Here is a 23,276-nt window from a genome sequence, read left to right on the forward strand (position 1 = left end):
CGCAGCAGCACTGAGGCCCAAAACACACTCCCGTGGTAAAGAGTCACGTCCTGACGCATGTGTCGCCTCCACGCCGATACACACGGCAGCAGCAAATGCCTTATGCAAGGCTGAAGCTACTCCTGGGAGGCGTAGGGACAGGTTTGTGCAGTAAAATCTCCCCATGGTTGGGAATCGAACCCAGGTGGTCCGGATCGTAAACACATTTCCTGAACTTGCGGCGTGGAAGCCGAGTGAAAGGGGCTCCTCCTGCCTGAACTGTTCAAGATTCGCGACTGCGATTTTTTTTATGAAGGGGGCGGGCGGAACGAATGGAGATGGGGGGTGGGGAGACGGCTGGATTTATGAGTGGGGGAGGGAGGCAATGTGGTCGGGAAAGTGGGAGTGGGTCTTGAGCCTTTGTCCCAACAGCGAATTGGCAGACCAGCAGGACCCATGATTATTGCTTTGCTGGCTCAAGTACTGTACCGGTGGCCGCTTGTGTATATATATTAAACTACACTTAAGGGAACTTTTCCCAAAGTTTCCAAATCGAGAGAAATATGTTTGTAATCACGGACTGCATTGCTACACGTGTGATGGAGGGTTTTGAAAGTTGTACTAGAAGCAAACGCGTCTTGGGGGGAAGTGCGTGTCGTGATGTGCCTTGCAGAGTTTTGCGCGTGCGTTGCGCTACGCCGTTTCGTGCATTCACATCCTGGATAAGATTCACGTGTTTGGCAAAAAGTAACTTTTTTTTTACGGAAACGTGGTCCCAACCCCACGTGTCTCCACCACCAGGTTGGTCAAATCGGCAAAGCGACGAGTTTCTCAGCCGTTTCGCAAATGTGTTAATCTTGCCCCCTATTATGATGTAACACTGTTGATCTTAGCGCCTAAATGTGTAAACAGAAAACTTGCGCAAAGCGTGCGGTTACAGTCGTAGTCTGTGGAGCCTATGGCTCGTGGTGCGTGTGCTCACTGGGATGTCTGTCGCTGCTGCAGTTGCTGCAGAATCGACGATGATAAGTCGTCGATGTGGGGGGGGGACGACAGACGGAAAAAGCGATGACCCATTTCTAATGCGTGCGTAGATGGTTGTTTACGGTATAACGTAGTACAGTCCGTAACTTGGAAGCTGTAACTCAACGTGGCCAAAATAGTTTCAATTTAACACGGCCGTGTGAGCCCCCCCCCCTCTTCCACCCTGGGTACAGTAGTTGTACTACTGCGTTAAACTGCGGCTGGTGATTGGTGTTATTGTCGGGCGTATACATGAGATTAAGGTCGTGTTTAATTTGTCGCTAATTCCCCGTATTGGAGTTCAACCTCGCGGCCTAAAACCTCGCGAATTCCACTTGATTATAGGGAGTTGTATTTCCTTCCGGGCAGGGCCCGTCTATTATTCGGCGTTTTCTTACCCCTAGTGCAGGGGTCGGCAACCTACGGCTCCGGAGCCGCATGCGGCTCTTTGCGGGCTGCTTCTTGACGATATGTACGTATGTACAGTATGTACTCAGATGCATTGCGGCTCTTGAAATACTGAATTTTGTACCGAATTGGAAAGAAATGGCTCTTCTTGTTATTTTGGTTGCCGACCCCTGCCCTAGTGTGATAGTGCACACATTTAAACAATACACGGAACACAGGATTGATTAGGGAACACACGCAAATGGAACATCCTGACTTTTAAAAAAAAACTTAGCTCGGGGCAAGACACGATATCGCGAGATGGTATGGACGATGGGTTAAAACTTGTTGCGGCTTATGGAAATAACTCGTCGGAGTGGACGGAAAATGAGCTTGGCGATCAGTTCGCGTGCAAGAAATTAGGTTGATTGTGACATCGCCGTGACCTTGAGGGGTGGGCAACAATAGTTCAACTCACGACGATGATGTGTGTACAGTCTGGACCGCGGGTTCCATCGCGATAAGTTCCGAAAACGGTGGTGCGTGGGACGATGGGATGAAGGTAAAACGTCTCTTGACCGGGAGTATTAACCGCCCAATATCTGTCAAGTTTGCACCGTGCCCTTGTTAATCATTGTTTGGCGACCCTGCTCGTGGATAAAGTGCTTCGTTAATGAGTTACCCCCCCCCCCCTCTTCGCTGTTTGAGCACTGATTGATGCGATACGCGAACGCGACTTTCCGTTGTGACCTCTTTCACCCCAGTGGCGAGTCGAAGGGAAAACTTGGAGGGCATTGGGTAGAGTGGGGGGGGGGGTTCAAGCTCCCCTAATGAACGCCAGTGCCCCCCCCCCAAACCCAGCCACTGTCAGTCACCTTCAATCCAGAGTCGGCTACTGGGACTGGTGAGGAAGGCACTGGGGTTCAAATTGACGACATCAGACGCGGACAATGTCACCCGCAGGATTGTTACGATGATGACTTTGATGGGTACCCCCACTCCTAATATGACTCGGCGACGTCTCCCCCCACGAAAGGGATTCCCCTCGTTTACGGTGTTCTTGCTTCAATCCTGATTAGTCGGAATTCGGGCAAGCTGCTCAAGGGCGAAAATGCGAGAGAGAGAGAGAGAAAAGCTGCGAAGAATATACTAATTATACATCGACCGCGAATTTCACCAAATATTCACTAAGCTAGATTTGAAGCTTTCGTGACTGCAATGATTCATACTCTTAGGTTTTTCGGTAAAGTCACGTAGGTAAAAAAAATATATAAATAATATAGGAAATAAAAGAATAGAAATTATTATTTATATTATTTTATTATTATTTATTTTTTACCTACGTGGCTTTACCGAAAAACCTAAGAGTATTCACGAAGCTCTTAAAATGAACCCAAAACGTACAGCACCTTTGCAAGTTTACGATGCGGCCAGGGGTGACGCTGCACTCAAGAAAACACCTCCACCTCGCTGCCGAACGCGTGCGAGTTCAAATCCCTTCCCTTTTCTACATTTGAAGCTTTCGTGACTGCAAGTATTCATATTCTTAGGTTTTTTCGGTAAAGTCACGTAGGTAAAAAAATTTAATTTAAATTAATAAAAGTAAAATAAAATAAAAATCACGACGTTTCGGAGGCAACACAAGCTTCCGTCTTCCATCTGAAGACAGAAGCTTGTGTTGCCTCCGAAACGTCGTGATTTTATTTTAATTTTACTTTTATTCATTTTAATTTTTTACCAACGTGACTTTACCGAAAAAACCTAAGAATACAAATCCCCTTTGTTAAATCGAGTCTCGCCATCCCGTCCCGAGACGATCATGTTAACCACAGTTTTGTTGGGAAGTTAAGCGGTCTCGATGTATGGCTTTTACCCCCTCCCCTGCCATGTGTTATGTGGAATCTCTGTCGCTTGGTTCAGGACCGCCGACGGGTATTATTATCAGCGTCGGGCGTTCATTTGAATTTCAAACGAGACAAAACTAAATGAGAAAACGCCATCGAAATGCCTTGAAGTGCATTGAGGGCCTATTGCCTGAGGTCACCATGGAAGTAACGGTTGTCCATGACTGCGTGAATGCTGTTGTCAGTCGGTCACATTTACTAAAGTCATTCTGATGGTAACCAAAAGCCAGAAGAGAACCACAATGTGCTTCTGCAGGAATTGTTGATGTTTTTTTGCATAGTGCGCAAAGGCTGTGTGCTTCTTGTACACGTTGCTGTGTGTTGTTTGAAACCTCCATCTCCATGATGTGTTGTTTGAAACGTGGGTTTCAAACAACACATGATGGAGGTTTTTTCATCGTTTAAAGATTTATAATTTGTACGTTTTAAAACAAATCAGTCGAGTTCCTTTTTTTAGATTCATCAGCGGGTCCCCCCCCCCCCCACAATACAGTGCTGGTTAGAGTAGTTGTAAAATAACACTGGTCAACAAAAAAAAAATTTCTGGCCTGGACTTTTGCAGCTGTTTTAGACTAATTTCAGGGTGCTGATTCCAAATCTGAACTCAGATTTGCTCTATCACATCTCATTTTTATGCTATCGGCATACCCCATTTTCATTGATTTTACCCGAAATTAACTCTGTCACTTATGATTGCAAGTTGCGAGTCAGTGACTGCTTTAGTGTTAAAATATGGTGCTGTATTTTTAGGATAGTGTGTTTATAATATCATTTTATGTATATATCCACATTTATTTAATATTTTTCTTCTGCAGTTTTTATTGAAAATGCAATATTTGATATCTCAAAAACCTGATGTGATAGACAAAAACTGATGCCAGATTTGGAATCGGCACCCCAAAATTACCCTAACACCGTTGGAATACCTTATGCCAGAAAAAGTGTGTTGACGAGTGTAATCAATGAAATGCCAAATAAATTACGAAAAATGTTTTTACCCGTGGCACCTCGCGGGAGAAGGAGTAGAGTCGATGATACGATGCATGGAAAAGGAACGGGAAAAGGGAAGAAATGCTGGAGCGTGTGTCCCCAAAACAAACGAAGAGGGTACGACTCAAGATGAGCAGCTGGTCGAATGAGGGAGCGCAGGGCAGGGAACGGGAGTGGGAGAAAGTATTACAGGACAAAGATGTCGGTGATGAGAGGGGGAGGGTAAGAGAAGGAGCGAGCAGAAATGAGCTGCACAGAGCAGCGTCTGTTTTCAAAGGGGGCGGGGAGAGGCGAGGGTGGCCATACAAACGTCACGTGATTTGCGGCGAGGTTTGAGCTGATTTATATATACAAGCAGGGAACCGTGAGAACAGTTTATAGATTATGCAAATTCGTGGGTGAAGCGATGGGTTCGTGGTGGCGTCGCAGTCCACGCTGTGTACTATGAACCCGGGCACGGCTAACGTGATAAGTGTTATCTGAACTTGTCACCCAAAAACCATACCAACCGGTACTGACCAGCGTTGCTTAAGCATGGGGATGCATTTGTTTAGATGTGGATTTAAGACGGGCTATAATCTATGTTATATGCTGATACAATTCATCTCGAATTGGAGGAATGGTGCAAAGGAGTTGGTTACAACGAAGACAATACAAGCGAAGACAATACGTGCGATACAGTTCAAGCATTTATTCAACAATGGGAACCTCGAATCGCGAGAATCGAACCGCGAGGGGTTAGGAATTCGTGGCTTCATTCTCATACCTGTCAACCCATCGTTTTACCCGTAGTCTTGTACAGGGAAACTGAGTAATACATCTCCCCTTGTGATGGGGCTTTGTAGGATGAACGTTGAGATGTGTAAGAGTACGGCGTGACCAATAAGGTCTAAATTGGCCCGTAATAAGGTAGGGCACTGATAAGGGGTTGACAGGTATGACAATTCTATTACCGAGTGCCTGAACATTATTTGCGATCGTGTGTGCGCGCGCGTAAACAACGCAGACTCGTTTCAAGGCGCGGACTAACGCGACGCAGCTGTCCGGCGCGCCTTCATTAACACAGCAACGCGCCGTGGTGGAACGCGAACCGGAATCTCAATTACAGAGCTAAGCGCCTTGCAGATTGGTCTGCAGGCGCGCACGTGGGAGCGATTATCTTAATCGCGCCTCTCGTTAAGGCGCGTGTTGAGCGGCGCGGATTGGGCCCCGTGTGCGCCAATGGGACCGTCTGCGCCGGCCTTAATTGGTAATAAGCAATTACCCTGGGCACTCGATCCCAATGAGACGGACTTGTTTGCTCTCGCAACTGGAGTAATTTTGTGTTGATGCTGTAGCCTGTTTGGGCTAGTCACTAGTGTGTCTGAGTGGAATTGCTGATGACTGGTACCAGCGGTGTCAAGATCGGCCTCTGTGGAGGAGGCTCGTGAAGGACGCTGCTGCTACTGGGCAGTTGGAGGCAGTCGCCCTCCAACAACAACGGAGGGCAGAGGAGCGACGCTCACAACAACGAGAAGAGCGCCGGGTGGTTAAAGCACAGCAAGTTGGCACAGTAGGGGGCACAGGTGGTGCATCAGCCACTCATCTCGGTCATCTCAGTCGACCTGTGGCACCTGGGTCTGCCCCGTGACCTGCCAGCGGGCGTTCGACACTTCACGTGGCCTCAAGATGCACATGGCCTGGCACAAGCGTCGTGGTGACGTCACCGCCAATTCGTGGCGAATGGCGATTATTGAGTGTTGTTGAGTGTGTTTATATTTTGTGGGGAGCGGTAGTGTAGCGGTTAGCGCGCTGCGCTGCGCTACAAATCCTGGTGACCCGAGTTCGATTCCCACTCACGGCCAACACCGGTGACGATTATCTGAACCGGTCCTGGGCCCTCCCCTCAGTTCACTCGTCCTCATGAGTACCTGGTGCGGTGTGTAGACATCTCCACTGGGGAGACAAAGGCAGCCGGGCGTGGTGTTGGTCACCCAGCCCCCAGTGTGCCGTGCCGGCCTTCATAGGCGTTCGCTAACAGTCCTTGCCCCAATAGTTCTGTTAAGGCTATACTGGGGATCTTTGTATATACTTTATGGAGAACCATGACGCAGTAGTCGACACATCACGCTATGCACCCAACCACCTGGTTTCGATTGCCGGCCATGGATAACATTGGTGGCAAGTGGTATTTGTGTCTGTACAACCTTTAAAGTCGATATAGATTTCAGTAAGTATTTTAGAGCGCTTTGTGAACGTCAGCATTTATGAGACGGACGACAGGGCGTGGGTGCGTGTCACGTTGGCTGTAATAGGTGCTCGCTAACTGCACTTGAACCTTACTGTATGAGGTGACACGAGTTGGAAGTGTTCTGTCATCCTACGCTTGCATACCTTTACAATGGAAACATTCCCCATTTAGCTTTCAGAGGTTTAGCTCCAAGTCTTGCTACACAGCCCGGCCGCCTTTGTCTTACCGCTGCTGATATCGGCACGGTACGGACCACCCTCCAGGCTCAGGCGACGGCCACTGCAAGATGCGTCACGGCCACGAATGGAACGTGGGTTGCCCGGAATCGAAGCGCGGTCCGCTTTAAAACTGGGAGTGAACTTGAAACGGCGGCATATTCTGTAAACGCAATGCTTCAAGTGTGTTATCACTACAGTGTGTGCGGTACAGCTCACTGGTATGTCTCGCTAAAGTACAAATGATGGCGAAATCCTGTGATCCAGTGCTTTTGGAGAGTAAGGGGAGGTAAGCGATTCGTGAAACTCGTATTGTCATATCTAGATCTGAAGTTTTCGTGACTGCAGGGATCCATACTCTTTGGTTCTTTCGGTAAAGTCACGTAGGTAGAAAATTAAATAGAAATTATATTTCAAAAAAGTAAATTTTTTAAAAGAATTTTTTATTTATTTATTTTATACCTACGTGACTTTACCGAAAGAACCAAAGAGTTCGTATTGTCATCGTTCTGTAGAATGGACCGCGATGTGGCCAAGACACGATGGCAGTGCGGCCAGTGGGTTCGCTGACCTATTTCGAGCCTCCCCCGGCTGGACTGGGGCTTTTTTTACGAGTCGGACATTCCTTCCCGAGACTCTCAGTCAAAATCTGGCCCAACTCAACTTCTCAAAATAAAAAAGGGCCATGCAGTGCAGAGACCCCCCCTCCCCATTCCATTAACGCGACCTTTACAGACCATTAAAAGGGGGCATGGAAACAATAAAATAGTCGCTAAACTATTACGCCGATACAATCCATAAGGTTTTTTTTTCGGGGGGACAGATCGCGTAAATATAAATGTGTCGTTAAGCCTGCCACCACCCGACACAGCCAATGAGTTAGGTTTGTTACGTAAACAAAATTTGCCATATTCGTAACTAGTTAGACACACCGGCGTGTTGGAGAGTAAAACCCACGACATTTACAACTCGAATTTAGCCGGTAATTAACACCAGGCGACAGCCAGAATTGTGGAGAAAATCCTCCGGTTTCGGTCTTAAATAGAGGGATGTGATGTCGTCACTGATCCAATCAGGTGCGAAGACTAGAGAGGGTGGAAGGGGGGGGGTTAATGTATTCATATACATTACATTGATATACAATAATAATAGGGTTTTCCCCCTTTTTTCTGGCAACAAAACTGAAACCTTATTACAAGGATTCATGTCTGCATACTTGCAGTCAAAATGCAAACAAAAAACACACTATGATAATATATGCATTGTCCTTGAAACTGATTGGTCCACACCAGAGACAGCTTTCTTTTGAGCCTCGACCCAATTGGTGCTCGACCAGAGGACGCCAAAAGGCGTACAGCTCAAAGACGATGCACTATCAGAGTAGTGAGGGCTTGGGGTGAGCATCTACATCATTAGACCCCTACATTGATATAAAAAAAATTCCTCCTATCCCATAGCCTCATCAGTCCTGCAAACGACACTCCCTCCCCCAATGTGCACTGCGTATTAAACTGTCAATGCAGTATATACTACAGCATTGGTAACAACACATATTTGACGTCGAACATAGTTGAAGCTTTTACATTGGGGGCCGTCCATAAATGACGTCACGCACCTGGGGGGGGGGTCAGACATTTGTGACGATGTGTGACGAGGGGGGGGGGGTTGAGAAATGTGACGTCACATCAAAATGCACAACTTTAAATAAATATAGACAACACTTTCAACTGAATTAAATAGACTTGTGAATAAATGTTTTCTCCTACAACATCAGAGTGCAGCGCCATATTAAATACGCACTACAATGACAATAGTTTAAAGCAATTTGAAGCATGGTTTTTTTTTGGGGGCGGGGGGCAGAGCATTGTGACGTCATATTTGAGGGGGGGTCTGACTTTTTGTGACGCCGTGTGACGAGGGGGGGGGGGTCAAAAAATCGTCCAAAATCGCGTGACGTCATTTATGGACGACCCTTTGTTAGCGAGTTACGAGTTCACTCAATTTTGTTTCAAAATATATATTTGCCGCTCGTAGTGTGTCTACTCCACGCAAAGTTTGATGCCTAAACACTACTGTACATGTATCGTGTAAGGTAGTGTTGGAGGCTATTTAATTAATGCAGACTGTTTACCACATCCGGTAGAAGTGAGCATTATTCTCTGACTAACGCAGGCGTGCTATCGCCACGAGCCAGGGTACTACTACTACTAACCCTTTCACAACATCACCACAGTCGTCACCGTCCAGTGTCACTAACTCCTACCACCATGCCATTGTCAACGTCATCATCACTGATTCCACTCGCAAACCATCGTCATCGTCATCACTAACTCCACCACCAATACCATCGTCATCACCACCAACTCCACCACCAATACCATCTCCACCACCAATACCATCGTCACCACAGTCACCAACTCCACCACCAATACCATAATCATCATCACCACCAACTCCAACCACCAATACCATCGTCATCACCATCACTAACTCCACCACCAATACCATCATCATCACCAACTCCACCACCAATACCATCATCATCACCAACTCCACCACCAATACCATCATCATCACCAACTCCACCACCAATACCATCATCATCACCAACTCCACCACCAATACCATCGTCAACGTCATCACCATCACCAACTCCACCACCAATACCATCGTCATCACCAACTCCACCACCAATACCATCATCATCACCACCATCACCAACTCCACCACCAATATCACCGTCACCATCACCAACTCCACCACCAATATCACCGTCACCATCATCACCATCACCAACTCCACCACCAATATCATCACCATCATCACCACCAATACCATCATCACCAACTCCACCACCAATACCACCAATACCACCGTCACCATCATCACCCGCCGTATTCTTCTCTACCACCCCCAACCATCGCCAACCAAGTGTTGCTGCCGTCACACCACCTGCCCCGTTTCCTGCGGTTCGCTCCCTCGGCCAGGCCAACAGCGCGCGCGCTAATGAATGAGCGGCGGCGGTGCCCAGGAAACGTCTCGTTAGCGGCACCGCGCGCACGATGTTTGCGTTCCGGGAACTTTGTTCTGCCCACATTTTGAGACGCGTTGCCCTCCCGTCAACCCCACCTCGGGGGAGGGGGGGAGTCCACATGCGGCAGAAGGCACGACCGATACACGTCGCAATCGTTCGTGAGCGGACGCAATGATGCGTCCCGCGCCAATTGACAATCGTGATTCTGATTCGAGCATTGCTTTGTGCTCTCTGGTCTCTCGTTTTGTCTTCTCGCGTGTGTAGTTTGACTCATTTGTCTTTCATATTGGAACAGTTTTGCTCGTCTCACTATTCACAATGTAACATTGGCATTTAATTTGTGTATAAATTTGCATACTCCGTAAATAATCTCGAACGATCAGTTCTTGCGCGCGCACGGTCCAAGCGTCATGCATCGCGACGATAATCGATTTTTAAATAACGAATCGTGACATGTTAATACGTGGCGTGTTGTGTGGGGATGGGAGGGGGGTGGAGGAGGCTGAACTGCTCGTGCCGAGGAGGATTGAAACTTGTGTTCGTTGCGGAAGGAACAAGACCACACGACACGCCGAGATGGGTGCAGTTTATTTTGACTTTAAAAAAAAAATCGGTAAAGTCACGTAGGTAGAAAAAAAAATCATTATATTTATTCTTATTTTTTCTACCTACGTGACTTTACCGAAAGAACCAAAGAGTATGAATTCCTGCAGTCACGAAAGCTTCAAATCTTAAGATTTTTTTTATTTTAACCGAAAAAAAAGTTCGCTTCTCCCCGCTCGAGGCATGCGTCGCCGCTCAACTCCATTCGCGGACCTGATCCAGTGGTGTCCGTTCCACATTCATGTGACAGGGCTATTGTTGAAAACAATTCGTGCCGACTCGACTTTCCACCCAGTTGTTACTCAATACATAGACCCCTGGGTGATATGCTGAGTCAACCCAAGTGGTGTGTCCGCGTGGCGAAATATTTGTCAACGCGTCAGTGAGTGAACTTCTGTTGTAAACCCGTCGTCTCCTTGTGAAGCCGCAATAAACGTGCTCGACAATGATTTGCGTCAGCCTTTAGACCAATACCCGCCGTTCGCCACGACGCCTGTGCACTTTGAGGCCACGTGAAGTGTCGGGAAGGCTCGCTGACAGGTCTCGGGACAGACCCCAGCAGGTGCCGTGGTGGGTTGGCTGATTGAGATGACTGGATACCAGGCAACCCACCAATATTTGTGAATCGTGCCACGCCTTGATTGGACTCAAAAGTCGAAACGAATCCAGGTTTTACTGCTTAAACAAACGCTACTGAAAGGCATTGGTCTGAAAAGGGCCACTGTGTTGATGAACTACAATGTTTTATTTTCACACGGAGAGACAGAGCCCTCTCCTCTGTTTATTTGTTTCTTTGAAGCCGTGTGGCCTCGCTCAGAAGCCCTGCTGCGTAAGGCAGTTGGGGTTCACCGGGGCACCCGTCACCCGCCAGCCACGGGTTCTCACGCATCGCGCGGTGCTCGTAAATTAACGCATCTCTCATCCAGTTGACTTTGGCCCCCCTGGCAAGCTGTATGCGGTAGTGTTGTGTAACTTTAGGTGAAGCACCTATGCACGTAAACTTGTTTTTCACCCAGACAGGGTCTCAAACCGGCCACGTGAATGACGATCGCTGAAAGATAAAATATGGATAATTGATTTTCATTTTTCGATTTAAAGCTTTCGTGACTGCATGGATTCATCTTCTTGGTTCTTTCGGTAAAGTCACGTAGAAGGGAAGCAATAAAATAATAAAAATAAAAATAAATAAAATATTATAATAAAGTAACATTATTTTTTTGTTTTATTTTTATTATTTTATTACTTCCCTTCTACGTAACTTTACCGAAAGAACCAAGAAGAATTGATTTTCATTCGCTCACCCGTTTTGGGATTACACAAAGTAATCAGCCTCCTACTGGTAAACGTATGTCTGTTTGCAGGCCAGGAGCTGAGTCGCATTGGTCTCAATCGGGACATCTACCACCCGGTGTGCCCTGTCAAATGTCTGAGACGCCCTAGCGTAAAGAGCACTATTTATACAATTAAAAAAATACAAATTTTCTTACGGATTTTCGCGGCATACACGGCCGAGGTTGAGAAGCGTGACGTCAGCACGCACGAACCCGGTTCAACGCCGTGGGATGAATGTGACGCCGCTGCCGTGCCCTCGCCTGCGTGCGAGCTGGCCAGCAAAAACTTGACAAATAAACAGCACTCCCTGAGATGACGTGAAAATGACAATTAAGGATGTTCACGCAACTGCACACGCTCAACTTTTGACAAGTCGTAAGCAGCCAAACTGACGTCAGACACAGCGCAGCTGTAAACTATTTTATCTCAAGTGTTTTAAAAAGCATATAAACATGTCCAAGTTCGTCACACAATACAAACGTAGCGTTGAAACACGTGGTTTGTTCCTGTGGTGGCTGATTGTTCATTTTCAGTGTTTTGTATCGTTTCATCTCGATTCCACTCCCCTCTCCGCATAACTGGCAATATACGGGCATCTGCGTCATCAGCATTTGTTTTGGGAGTATCGAGACTGGGTCCAAAATTAGTACGGTTTACAGAATAAAGTCAGTGTCTCCTCACTCGAGAGCAATGGAGTGGAGCTCAACTCCATTGGGGAGTGTTGCTAATTCCACGTTCCGTTGGCGAGGACCAGTCTCTCCAGAGGATGACTTCTGTCGAGATCCCACAAAGTGACTTGTCATTGTATTGATCCCAGGTGTGATGGTACGTGAACCAAAGATTTGAACTGCAACCTTGCAATTTGAGTCACGAGACAACTTTGGAAGTTCCTACTTTGGATGTCTGGCGATTGTCTGCATTGGGCAGAAAACTGTCGTACCTGGAAAACCCAACACAGGATCTCCAAAACCGAGGTTCAGCACAAGTCCTCAGCAACAACATATCCTTCCTTGATGTTTTTGCTCAGCATTTAACGTCACCTTCACAGTGAATATTCAGCAGCAGCAGCAACTCCCAAGCTGCAAGTCCTCCCAGTGCCAATCTGGCTTCCACAATGTCACCCACGTGAACTGCACTCCCTACTCGGCAGCTTCTACAAACTCTTTGGTTCTTTCGATAAAGTCACGTAGGTATGGAATAAAATAAATCACGACGTTTCGGGCGCAACACAAGCGTCCATCATCAGGTGGGAAAGCATGGTCTGCTGCTGCTGAGGCAGACTGTTTTAAAAGGTTTGAAATGGGTGTAGCTCAAGGGTCATTAAGAAGTGGCTGGAGCTAGTGATGTTAACGTGAGAAATCAGCATGTAAGGAGATCGATGTTCATCGATCAACATGTGTGCACGGTGTGCGTTACCTGTGTGTGTGTGGCAGAGCGATGGACACGCGGTGCCCTGTAGCATGAGGGCACTGATGGAGATGGCTTGGAGCATCGAGTTCAATTTGATCAATTCTCATCCTGGCTGGTAACTATATGAGGTGTCTGTCCCTAAATAATATGACAAGTGAAAGTCATTTTTAGTAGTAAGGAGTAAATTAGCACCTGAAATGACAAATGGTCATCGTGAAAGTATTGCTTTGTTAGTCTAGCAGTTTGGGGGCTGTATTGCAGCGCTTATTCAAATACCATACTAACAGCTAATAGTATACATTATGAACAATTACAATTATGCATTGTGATGGTGTGTGGCCTTATTGGGCCAACTGTTAATGCCCCTTGCTGGTACTTGACTTAAAATAACACCTTTACAGAAATAGCACAATCATAGTTTTCTTTGTAATTATGGAACATACGCGAGAGATGACATCGTCTCAATTGACTGCTGTTTAGACACCAAGTGCCTCTGTTTACTTTCCACTCCCGCACGATGTTCCCCACCCCCCCCCCCCCCCCGTGTGAAAACTGATCGGGACACTTTTTTGTAAAAAATAACTTTATATTAAAAAGAGGACGTTTTGCAGATGTTCACAGTGGGATGTGTCACTTCTGAGTAGCTCAGGAGTAGCGTCACGATTTGAAATTGTTACAACATATTCAACGGATTCAACATCGCAATCGTCCCAAGCCTGTCGTAAGCGGGCAGCAATCAAGGGGACAAAATTAACCAAAATATGACTGTAACTGTTGCCGCACACAACATGTGCGCGCAAGGTCAGACGGCACCTCTTGTTTGCCCAACTGTGGATGTGACCTTTCACGATTCCGTAAGTCTGCCTTTGGAAACCACATTCCCATAGCAACAAGTCAGCGTGCACATTCCCGTAAGCTGGCCCGCCGAAAGATCGGGAGCTGTCAGTTTCAAGTAAATGATAACTCGATACTTGAGAATTACGGGAACGAGTTGTCAAGTCCCTCTGCAGCTCGCACAAGTGTGGCCATCGTCTCGCGCCGTTCAGGGCTGCCAATCGCTCTCGCTCCAAATATAGTTAATTGCAAACGCGGGTCTTAGCTCACGTCAGGGACGTCTTTGTTAAAATAACACCCTTTGGCAAGTGTGACTGTTGCAGATGCCAATCCATGTGCTACCCTGAATTTTTATTCCAGCTCAGTCGGGCATGCGATCTTATAACGCAAGCCTGGTCCATGTCCGCATGAGATCTGAAACACCTATGCCTTGGTTTCCATGTAGACGTTTCCTGCCTCTGCGGACTCACGGATGATATGATGGTGGTCAGGGCCCGGTATGCGCGGGAGGAGAATGACTTCACACTGGCGCTGCACATGACTAACCGTGACCTGGCACGCCCGACGCTTATGAGAATGGTAGGCGCGAGGTGCGAACAGAATACAGGTGTGAAATAACACCCTTATGAACGTTTGTCCTCTCAAGGTATGCAATGGCACAGAGCACCATGCAATGCATATTCATTGTTCAACTATAGGAACTGCAAGGCACTTAGATAAAAGCATTTTATGACCCGATAATAGAATATCGGGGCTGCTGATGTTTGAATAAAATTGTCACCGAATTTTTTGTTCACGTACGCCGAGCAGCGTTCACTTACTCCTACCAGTTGTCAGCGAGGCGCACTTCCTTTCCAGAGCCCACCTCACCGCCTCCAGACTTCTCTCTCATTTCACCGAAGTCGAACGTGAAGCGCACACCCTGTTTCTCTTCACCAAGCTCCTCCGCCCAATTATTTAAAATGGGGCAAAAAAAAACAAACCCCCGAGTCGTATATTTTCGTTGTGCTAAAAATATGACTGCTGGAGAGGCTGGCGCCGCCCCCCTGTCGAAAATGTATTACCCCTCAGAAGCCCCCCCTCCCTCCACCCCCCTCCCCCCCAAGATTGAAAACCATTGGCTTAGGCGCTGCTGTGAAGTCGATTGCCAGTGGGGGCGGGGGGGCGGCGTGTCGTGCGGCTCCGGGATTTTGAGTCGTGGCGCTGAGCTGGACAAGCTATATGGCCCTTTCTCTCGTGTTCCCCAATTTCCTGTTCCCATGCCGAGGCGAGGCGAGGTTCTGGGGGCCTGGTGTGCCTTGCGAAGAGTCAATTTGGGTGACAAGGCGAGCAGACTCGACTGGTAAGACGAGTGGAGAAAACAAACGGAGAGAAGTGTGAAAAGTGCCGCAAATTGAACATGCTGACGTTTGCCTTCGAGTCTGGCTGTAGAGATCACACACAGCGGGTGACACACACACTTGACATAATCTGTGCGAACGTTTGAGCGTGTGAAGTGGCGACGCCGACATGTGCACAGCGACACGACTCCAGTAGCTTTGGTTTGAGTTGTACTAAAAACAAAGTTGATCTAGTCGTTGTTTCTGATTTGTTAGGCCCTGTTCTCTATCCGAGTGGCAGACTTTTTTCTGTCAGCAGACCGATTTCGGACACTTTCCTTCTGGGCGAACGCATTCTTCTCAGACCGTGTATCCCATCGCGGCCAAATGCCGTTCAATTGAGACCGTAACAGCATTAAATCATACATTTTGTAAACCGCATCTGTGCAATTAAGTACGCTGCAAATTCATTTTAAAGGCTTGCGCATGCTAAGAGCAGCTGCGTTCAGGGTTCAATGCGTAACCCTGATGGATCCCAGCTGTGCATGCCAAGAAGCCGTGAGTCAGCCCTGTGCCACTGCACGCTCGCTCCAACGCCCGCGCCTCCTGCAGACCGGCCTGCACGGCGGCCCGCAGCGCAGACGCCGGCTCTGAAGGCGCAACGGCGAGGAGCAGCACTCGCAGGGTCAGCAGGCAGCGCGCCGCTCGCTCCGCCAGCGCCGTGTAGCGTGGAGCCTCCTGGAGACTCGGCCACAGCGAGGGCCGCAGCTGGAGCAGGTCACGGGTAGCCTTCCGCGAGCCGGCGGCCAACGCATCCGCCGTGGCCACTAGTCGCTCGGCTGCGTCAGGGTTTGGTGGTGGTGGTGGTGCTGGCTGGTGCGCTGAGAGATGTCGCAGGTGCCCTTCAAGATGCGTGGAAAGAAGCCGGGCGAAGAGTAGCCTCTCGGCAAACAGGTTGACTTCACCTTTGTCGAAGAGAAACTCGTTTTCATTCTGGAAAATACGAAGGTTTTTTATGAATGGATGATTAACCATCACAACCCTCGCATTATTATAACTGTTATATATAGATGTATATGACAAACCTTTATATACGTCTAATGAACACTCACATTTGCTGAATATCTTACTATCATCAATTAAAGATGTGCCTTATCCACAAAAATCCCGTATAGCACCTGCAGGTGAATTTTTATTCAATGCAACATATTACTAATCCGTGTTGTAATGAAGCCCACATGGCCGCCGCACTTTTATCAAAGTTCTCAAGTGCTTGGCGTTGTGGGATTTTTGCCAAGCTATGTGATTATCTCACCTCCCTCTCTTCTCCAGCCCCCATCAAAAGTTCTGCCGGGTGCCCCAGCCCTCCTTGCTCATCATCCTCAGTTGTCCCTACCACTCGTGGCTCATCGTCTTCCAGCAGCCAGAGCAGCAGGGTGGGCAAGGCCTCCCAGAAAAGACCCCAGGCTCCAAGCAGGTCCAGGAGGGCTTTGAGTCCCAGGTCCAGGGCATGGTTTGGCATCACCTCCTCGAGTGCAGCTCCTAAATGAATGTCAGAGACGTCAATACAAAGAATACTTACTCCATCACACAAAACAATTATACATCACCCTAACAATTTGTTACCATAACTAGCTACCGCATGGTGCAGCCTTGAGCTATAACTTTATTCAGACACTGTATAAATCCACATGGGTACGCATACCGACTGTAACACACACTGTTTAAAAAAAAAATCCCTTTAGGTACAAAAAAGGCAAATAAATTACAGGGGGCTATTTAGTTGTTAGCTTTACTCCTGGTCTTGTTATTTAGGGGCTTTGCCCCACATTAAAGCATGCCAGAGTTACGGCATCACGCCGCCATGCATGCATTGCAGCTGTATATATGGAATTTCTCGAGACAAAAACCAGATGCAAAAATTAAACACTTTTTAAAGCTCAAAGGCACGTTAGCTCGCGGGCCCAGCAGTCGGCTCGCTCTCGGCGGGGAGCGGTTCCCGCTCACTCCCTCCGCTTGCATGCCACCCGCTGTGCATGGCCTCCAACTCAAACTGGCGCTCTTAGCCAGGAAGGATGGAAAAAAAAAGGGAAAATAAGGGAGAGAAAAAAAGACCAAAAATTTTCTTGGCAAGCCAAGCGTGCCTTTATAAACACTTCCAGGCTGCCCGAGCAGCGCTCTGAGCTACAGGGTGAGGATGGAGTGTGGCAGGAAGGGCCGGGGGGGGGGCGCTGGGGCGGTGAGGGAGGTGGAGGAGGCTCAACGGGGCAGACGGGAAGAGGGGTTTTTGTCCGTGTGTGTGTACGTGCGTTTGGAGCGAGGCCATAGGTGGGGGAGGGGACGGTTGGGTACTTCCCCGATGTGGATAAGAGGCAGGCCAACAAGGTCGTTTGGAAACTCCCCTTAGCCACAGCAGACCTATCTTTGGGCCCTGCTATTACAAATGTGCCTGGTTGATGTTTATTTTAATCTGTTTATTGCTTTAGGGGGAAGTAAAAATGGCACTTTCATTTGAAAATACAGCCGTACCTCACCGATGGATCTATGTCAAGACGTCGTACTCAAATTGTCAATGTGAGTTTACTCTCCACACGGGTGTGTTCAAGTAACTAATTGGTACGTTGTTGACGCGACAAAACTTACTAATTGGCCGTGTCGGGTGGTGGTGGTGGTTTATATTTACGCAATCTAACCCACCAAAAAACTTTATTATGAATGTCAAGACAGTTATTGTTTGGAGGGGAAATGAATGTATGTGATGTAAGCTCAAGTCGAAAGTTTTGTACAGTTGTGATGATCTGTATTGGATGAGCACCATCAGGCAGAATCGACAGAATGTGTTGCATCCTCAGCACCTTTCTCAGCCACCAGTGGCTGGGCCGATGGGACGAGTCCTGAGGCCCGTTTGGCGTATGGAGGCAGCACACGGATCAGTAGGCAAACAGTGTTTTTTGGCCACATTTTAGTCTTCTCCAAATCCCAAAGAAGTCACCAAAATATTTGATTGGTGTAAAGTAATCCACCTGCAACACTAACGCGAGTTTATGCTCTTCACGAATAGGGAAGTTTGCCAAACCAAATTTGTCCACTGCTCAAGCATGCGGTATCGTGCCATTTTGCCTGTTTTTGTGGGGAGAGGGGGGGGGTACACTTTGTTGAAGTCATCCCCGGTGAGAGCAGTCGTACAAAACTTGGGAGGTGATAAATATTGTGGCAGACAGACATGGCAGACAAAGGGGTCATTTCCCCAGGTGCTGTAAGATGAGACGTGAAGGTGGTGGCAATTCAGTCCTTTTAACGGGAAGAGAAACGCTCTCAGCTGAAAGCCATAAACTATTTGCATATAGATCCTCAACTCGAATGACCAGAGACAAAGCAGACTGCAGGGGGTGAGTCGTTGGGACTCAACAAGCATTTTACATCTTTGAGATGTTACAAACTGATTGGGTCTGACCACATGTTTTTTTTTATAAAAGTGTGATGATCTATTGGGCTGGGTACCGAATGCTTTTATTTAAATGAACATCTTGTCATTTTATGCCTGGTTTCCATCTCGTTTATAAACGCAGTGAGTGATAATGCTTAAATAAAAATAACAGGAATCTTTTTAAATGAAATATTCTCCAAAGAAAATGTTTAAATGTGGGGAAAAAAGCAGAATTTTAGATTTAAAAGTTCAACCTTTTGACAAGTGGCCTCACGTTAAGTGTTTAACTTGAACACATAGCCATAAGTAGTAGCAGCGTATGGGTTGAGGTTATGCCACGGTTTTATCACTCTTTGTGCTTTTCTTTACACTTTCATTACTCACATCATTTAAAAGAAGAAAACAAGGAGCTGTTACAGGCACCCATGGATGATTGCGTCCAAATGTGTGACTGCAGCCATTACTGCCAGCCCTGAGGCATTGTGGGAGGTCATATTTCAGTCTTTCGGTTCTTTCAAGCTTGTTGCATGGAAAACATGTGCGCAATGCTGTTGTTTTTCAACAGTTTGCAGGTCTCTCCACCACCCTGGTCAGATATGCTCGCCCTGGCCTTGAAGGTAGCTTGGTTTACTTTTAAATAAGCCAGAGGCATCGGCAGATTATTTTTGTTTGTTTGTTGAGGCATGTTTATAGAGCTCATTTTGCCATGCCTCCCCCCTAGGCTGCGTGTTTGCTGCACGTTGTGCATATATCCCGAGAGTTAATAAAAGTATTCGTGCTATGTACAATCGATTACACACTACAGTCGCATTACTTGTGTCTCTAAAAACTGTAATCATCTCTACGTTGTTTCGTTAACTTCCTGTAAAATGGAGAAGAATGTTGACCGAATCCTCCCATGCTTGTGGTCACCATTGCCCACAGAAGGCTTCGCAGAAATGAAGTCACACTCATCTCCACAGTCCAGTTATCACTAAGTGTACCTACGTCACGTTTAATTCATCGGCAATAACTGCTAACACCGATTTAAACGCTCTTTTTTTTTCTTTGGAACCAGGGTGAAATAATTCACCAGTCCCTGGCAAAGATAACATCGACTTTGACCTACTGTGACACCCATACCCAGGAAAGTGTTTTTGTTAAAACGCAGTGAAAAATGTTCTCGCTGACGTGCAAGTCATGACTTCACCCTCATCCGCGTCTCTCACTCCTTCCTCACTCCCGTTATCGTTATGCGGGGCGGTCAGATGGAATGAGCGAGCGAGTGAGTTCCGTGCACTCGCTGCTCTCGCTTCAGTTGCTCCCTTTAAGGCCCTGCACTCCCACAACGCCTTTTGTCCCGAATGCCGGCTTCGCTGGTAAACTTTAATTTCATCCCTTTACGTAGTTTCTCTCATTAAGCCTCCGCCGGCCGCGAAGTAATCCGCAGCGACAGCGGTGAGCGCATGGTGCCACACGAGGCCTTCGTTGCGGTAATAAGGAAACGGCTGAGACTAATTGCGTGTAATTTAAGTCGGCGGGCAAGCACAGCCAGGCCTCGGCTTGCCGGTGCGGGTCGCCGGACATGGTCCGACCGCTGGCCCGCACGCCCCACGCCCCACGCCCCCCCCCCACCACCACCCGCTGGTTCCCCTCACCGTCCCACGTGGGGCTCCGGGGCGCGAGGCCGCCCAGCGCAGTCGTGGCCCGTGCCCGCACCCCCACATCGTCGTCCTGCAGCAGTCCCAGGAGGGCCCCCCACAGATTCAGACAGCCCCCCAGGCCTGGAGTGGCACGGCGTGTGACGCCATGTGTGTGGGGTGGCCAACAAGGTGGGTGGAGAAAAACAACAAGAAATGGTTTAGACGAGTGGACGATACAGGGGGGCGATGCGGGAAGAGAGAAATGTAACATCAATGATCTCCACACAAGTTCACACGTGCAACTATCCAAAATAAGAGATGAGACATTGTTTCGGAATTACTGGCCGAGTCTGGCATAGTCATCTAGCACAACTCATTCCTGCCCTGGTAACACGGTGTATGGCAGTGGGTGATCATCAGGGTTTGAACATGGGAGATGTTGATATCTGATGCACCAGTGGCGATGGTTCAATGACAATCCCCACTGCAGCTGCAGCGAACTTCATGGAACACATTGTGAACAGTTTCCCTTAATATTCACTTCCCGGTGGGATGACAATAGTTAATTCCGCATTCGATGATATTCTCGACTGGATTTCTCAACTCGATCTCCCCTTGTAAATGTTGCTATTTCCATACGAGTGAAGAAAAAGTACAGCAGTTGTCAAACAACAAGTAGTCACATCCAAATTTACACTCGTGCCCCCTCATTCCCAGAATTCTCTCCCTTGCTGCGCAAGCTCTGACTGCTCAGTTTACCATTGATGTTTACACATTTGTTTATTATTAAATATGTTTATGTGCAGCTGTTGCACTCAGCTGCTTGTTTACAAGTGGGTCCAGCTCTACCCCCACGGTGGGCAATTTGGAAACCGCACGGGGAAAAGAAAACTAAATTTGTACAAACATGGCCAATGACCGGGACACAGGACAAGCAGCCAGCTACTGCTGCCAAGTTCCACGTGGGGTCATCGCCGTCTGTGGGGAGGCAGACAATGGGTGGTGTTGGCGAGAATGAATAAAATGGGGGCATTTGTACGAACAGAGAAAGGGGGGGGGGACGCAGCCCGGCCGACCCCCACAATCGTCAAGCACAAGCAGCTCCCCATAGTTGTGCGTCCACGTGCGCCGTGGAACACCGAGTGATGGGGGACAAGACAAGTCCTCGCTGTCCCCCCCCCCACCACCACCACCAGCACCACCCGAGTAAATGAACAACGGCGCGATAATGGGCTGCTTGTTAAGCATCGCGCTCCGTGTGCGCGTAAATAAATTAATAAATGGAGCCGGCTGAGCGGGCGAGGGGAGGAAGGATCAGGGCTCGTGTCGGCGTGGGGCGACCCTCCGCCTGGTACTGCGATCCCCCCCCCGCCAAGACCACAGCAAGGGTGTGCGTGGGGTGTTGCAAATTATATATATATTTTTAAAGCAGATGTTACAAAAACCACTCAAGTAAATAAATAATAAACCACATTCCAAAGCTAGCACGAATCGCGAGAAATGTTTCGGCACCAAGGCACATGAACGATTGCAAAAGCCATTTGTTGGAGAAATAATAGAAGCTCACACTCAGTCATGTTTATGAGTAAGTGCCTTTTCACTTCGGTGCCACCTCGGTGCAAACAAAACAGATTTTTTTTTCCGGAATTCCATAAAACCAACAATACTGTGGCAGATTTGTGCATGTGAAGGAAACGTTCCTTGTGCACGTGTTGTGGTACAGCGCACCAGGCTGGGGTCCACCCAGCACCCCGCGGTGCTTCTGGCTCACAGGTGTGCGCGGCGAGTCCGGCTCGCACGCACTGCACTCTTTACCCACGGGAAGTCTGTCATTGGTCAGGAGCGAAGCGGCGACCTCGCCAATGACCTCCGCGCTCACGACCCTGACCTCCGACCAGGTGTCAGCGTTGCCACCCGCGACAACCAATCGGATCCACCGCTCCACGCAGCAGGCCCAAGCCGGCGGCACTTCCTGGGCGGAAAAAGTCAGGGAGCGGAGAAATGGGACGAGGGCACATTGTCTCGGCAAAATGTCACAGCGCGGAAGGAGGCAGCGAGCAAGGAGGGGGGGGGGTGTTTGTTGTGAACGATCCCTGTTGTGCTCATGCCCACATGCGATGGGCGACGAAGCGGCAACCAAATAGGGAACTGCTGTCCTCTTGAGCCGAGATCACAAGAGCTGCTTGTATGGGTGCGACGACTTCCGTTGGAATGTTAGGCAATGCTGTGGCGGATTATCTCGCCGTGGGCTACGTGAGCAAGCATAGGCAGCACATCGACTTAATAATTACGTAAAATTGAACGTCTCTTCAACACAAACGAGGAAGGGCAAGATCAACGTACCTGCATCGGGCTGCGATTCAGCAAGTGCCGGACCACGCCGGCACCGAATTGCAAGCCGGCACATCGGAGGTCGACGCTGCGGTGAACGACAAGGGGTCAAACGTTTACCCGTCGGATGATCGCTCCCCCGCACGGTGGTGCGTTGGCGTGCTCGCGTAACGCCAGCGACGCTCTGCGCCGTCTCACTTGTGCAGGTTGGCCTCGATCAGGGCGACGATCCAGTCGAGGAGTCCGTCGGCAGCCAGGCACCCGACCCCTTGGGGCCATGGCACCATATCCTCCACCGGCCAGCGACAGAGTGCCCTGAATGCCTGTGATAGCAAGTGCGCAGTGAATTGGAGGAAATAGCTGCATGAGTTAAGATGTTTTCTGACACGATTTTGAAGCCTTGAGAGAGAGAAAGAAAGACTTTAATCTCCAGGCATGCTGCCGTGATCCAGTGACTTGGATGCATTGTCACTCGTGTACATTGTAACACCACATCAATGCGGTGCCATCACTTGATCAATCTACAGTGGCACACCTGCAAGTTTCTGTTTGTTACTTTTTAACGAAGTTCCTCATTCATGTCAGTCATCCTGGGCCACAGTTTAGGTGTGAAACGACAAGATATGAGCCTTGCAT

At 48.4% G+C, this 23,276-nt stretch overlaps 1 protein-coding gene and 1 long non-coding RNA gene across 2 annotated transcripts in view; one reads left to right on the forward strand and one right to left on the reverse strand.

Moving 5' to 3' along the window:
• The first annotated feature begins 384 nt into the window (after nucleotides 1-384).
• LOC144719836 (uncharacterized) lies at nucleotides 385-19,475 on the forward strand. The gene is made up of 3 exons (XR_013585671.1): nucleotides 385-1,951; nucleotides 13,131-13,222; nucleotides 14,387-19,475. It is a non-coding gene; the product is annotated as an uncharacterized LOC144719836 (long non-coding RNA).
• The window catches only part of THADA (THADA armadillo repeat containing), a 55,267-nt gene continuing 47,004 nt past the window's right edge, over nucleotides 15,014-23,276 (reverse strand). Inside the window, exons 34-39 of the mRNA XM_078596072.1 lie at nucleotides 22,839-22,963; nucleotides 22,653-22,728; nucleotides 22,125-22,281; nucleotides 20,325-20,450; nucleotides 16,576-16,802; nucleotides 15,014-16,253 (exon numbers count right to left, since the gene is read on the reverse strand). Of these exons, the coding sequence (XP_078452198.1) occupies nucleotides 15,750-16,253; nucleotides 16,576-16,802; nucleotides 20,325-20,450; nucleotides 22,125-22,281; nucleotides 22,653-22,728; nucleotides 22,839-22,963 (1,215 nt within the window). The 3' untranslated portion in view covers nucleotides 15,014-15,749. The remainder of the gene's footprint in view (nucleotides 16,254-16,575; nucleotides 16,803-20,324; nucleotides 20,451-22,124; nucleotides 22,282-22,652; nucleotides 22,729-22,838; nucleotides 22,964-23,276) is intronic.

Source organism: Lampetra planeri, chromosome 7, assembly GCF_965212315.1.
Source record: "Lampetra planeri chromosome 7, kcLamPlan1.2.h2, whole genome shotgun sequence".
In the NCBI taxonomy this organism is placed as follows: Eukaryota; Metazoa; Chordata; class Hyperoartia; order Petromyzontiformes; family Petromyzontidae; genus Lampetra; species Lampetra planeri.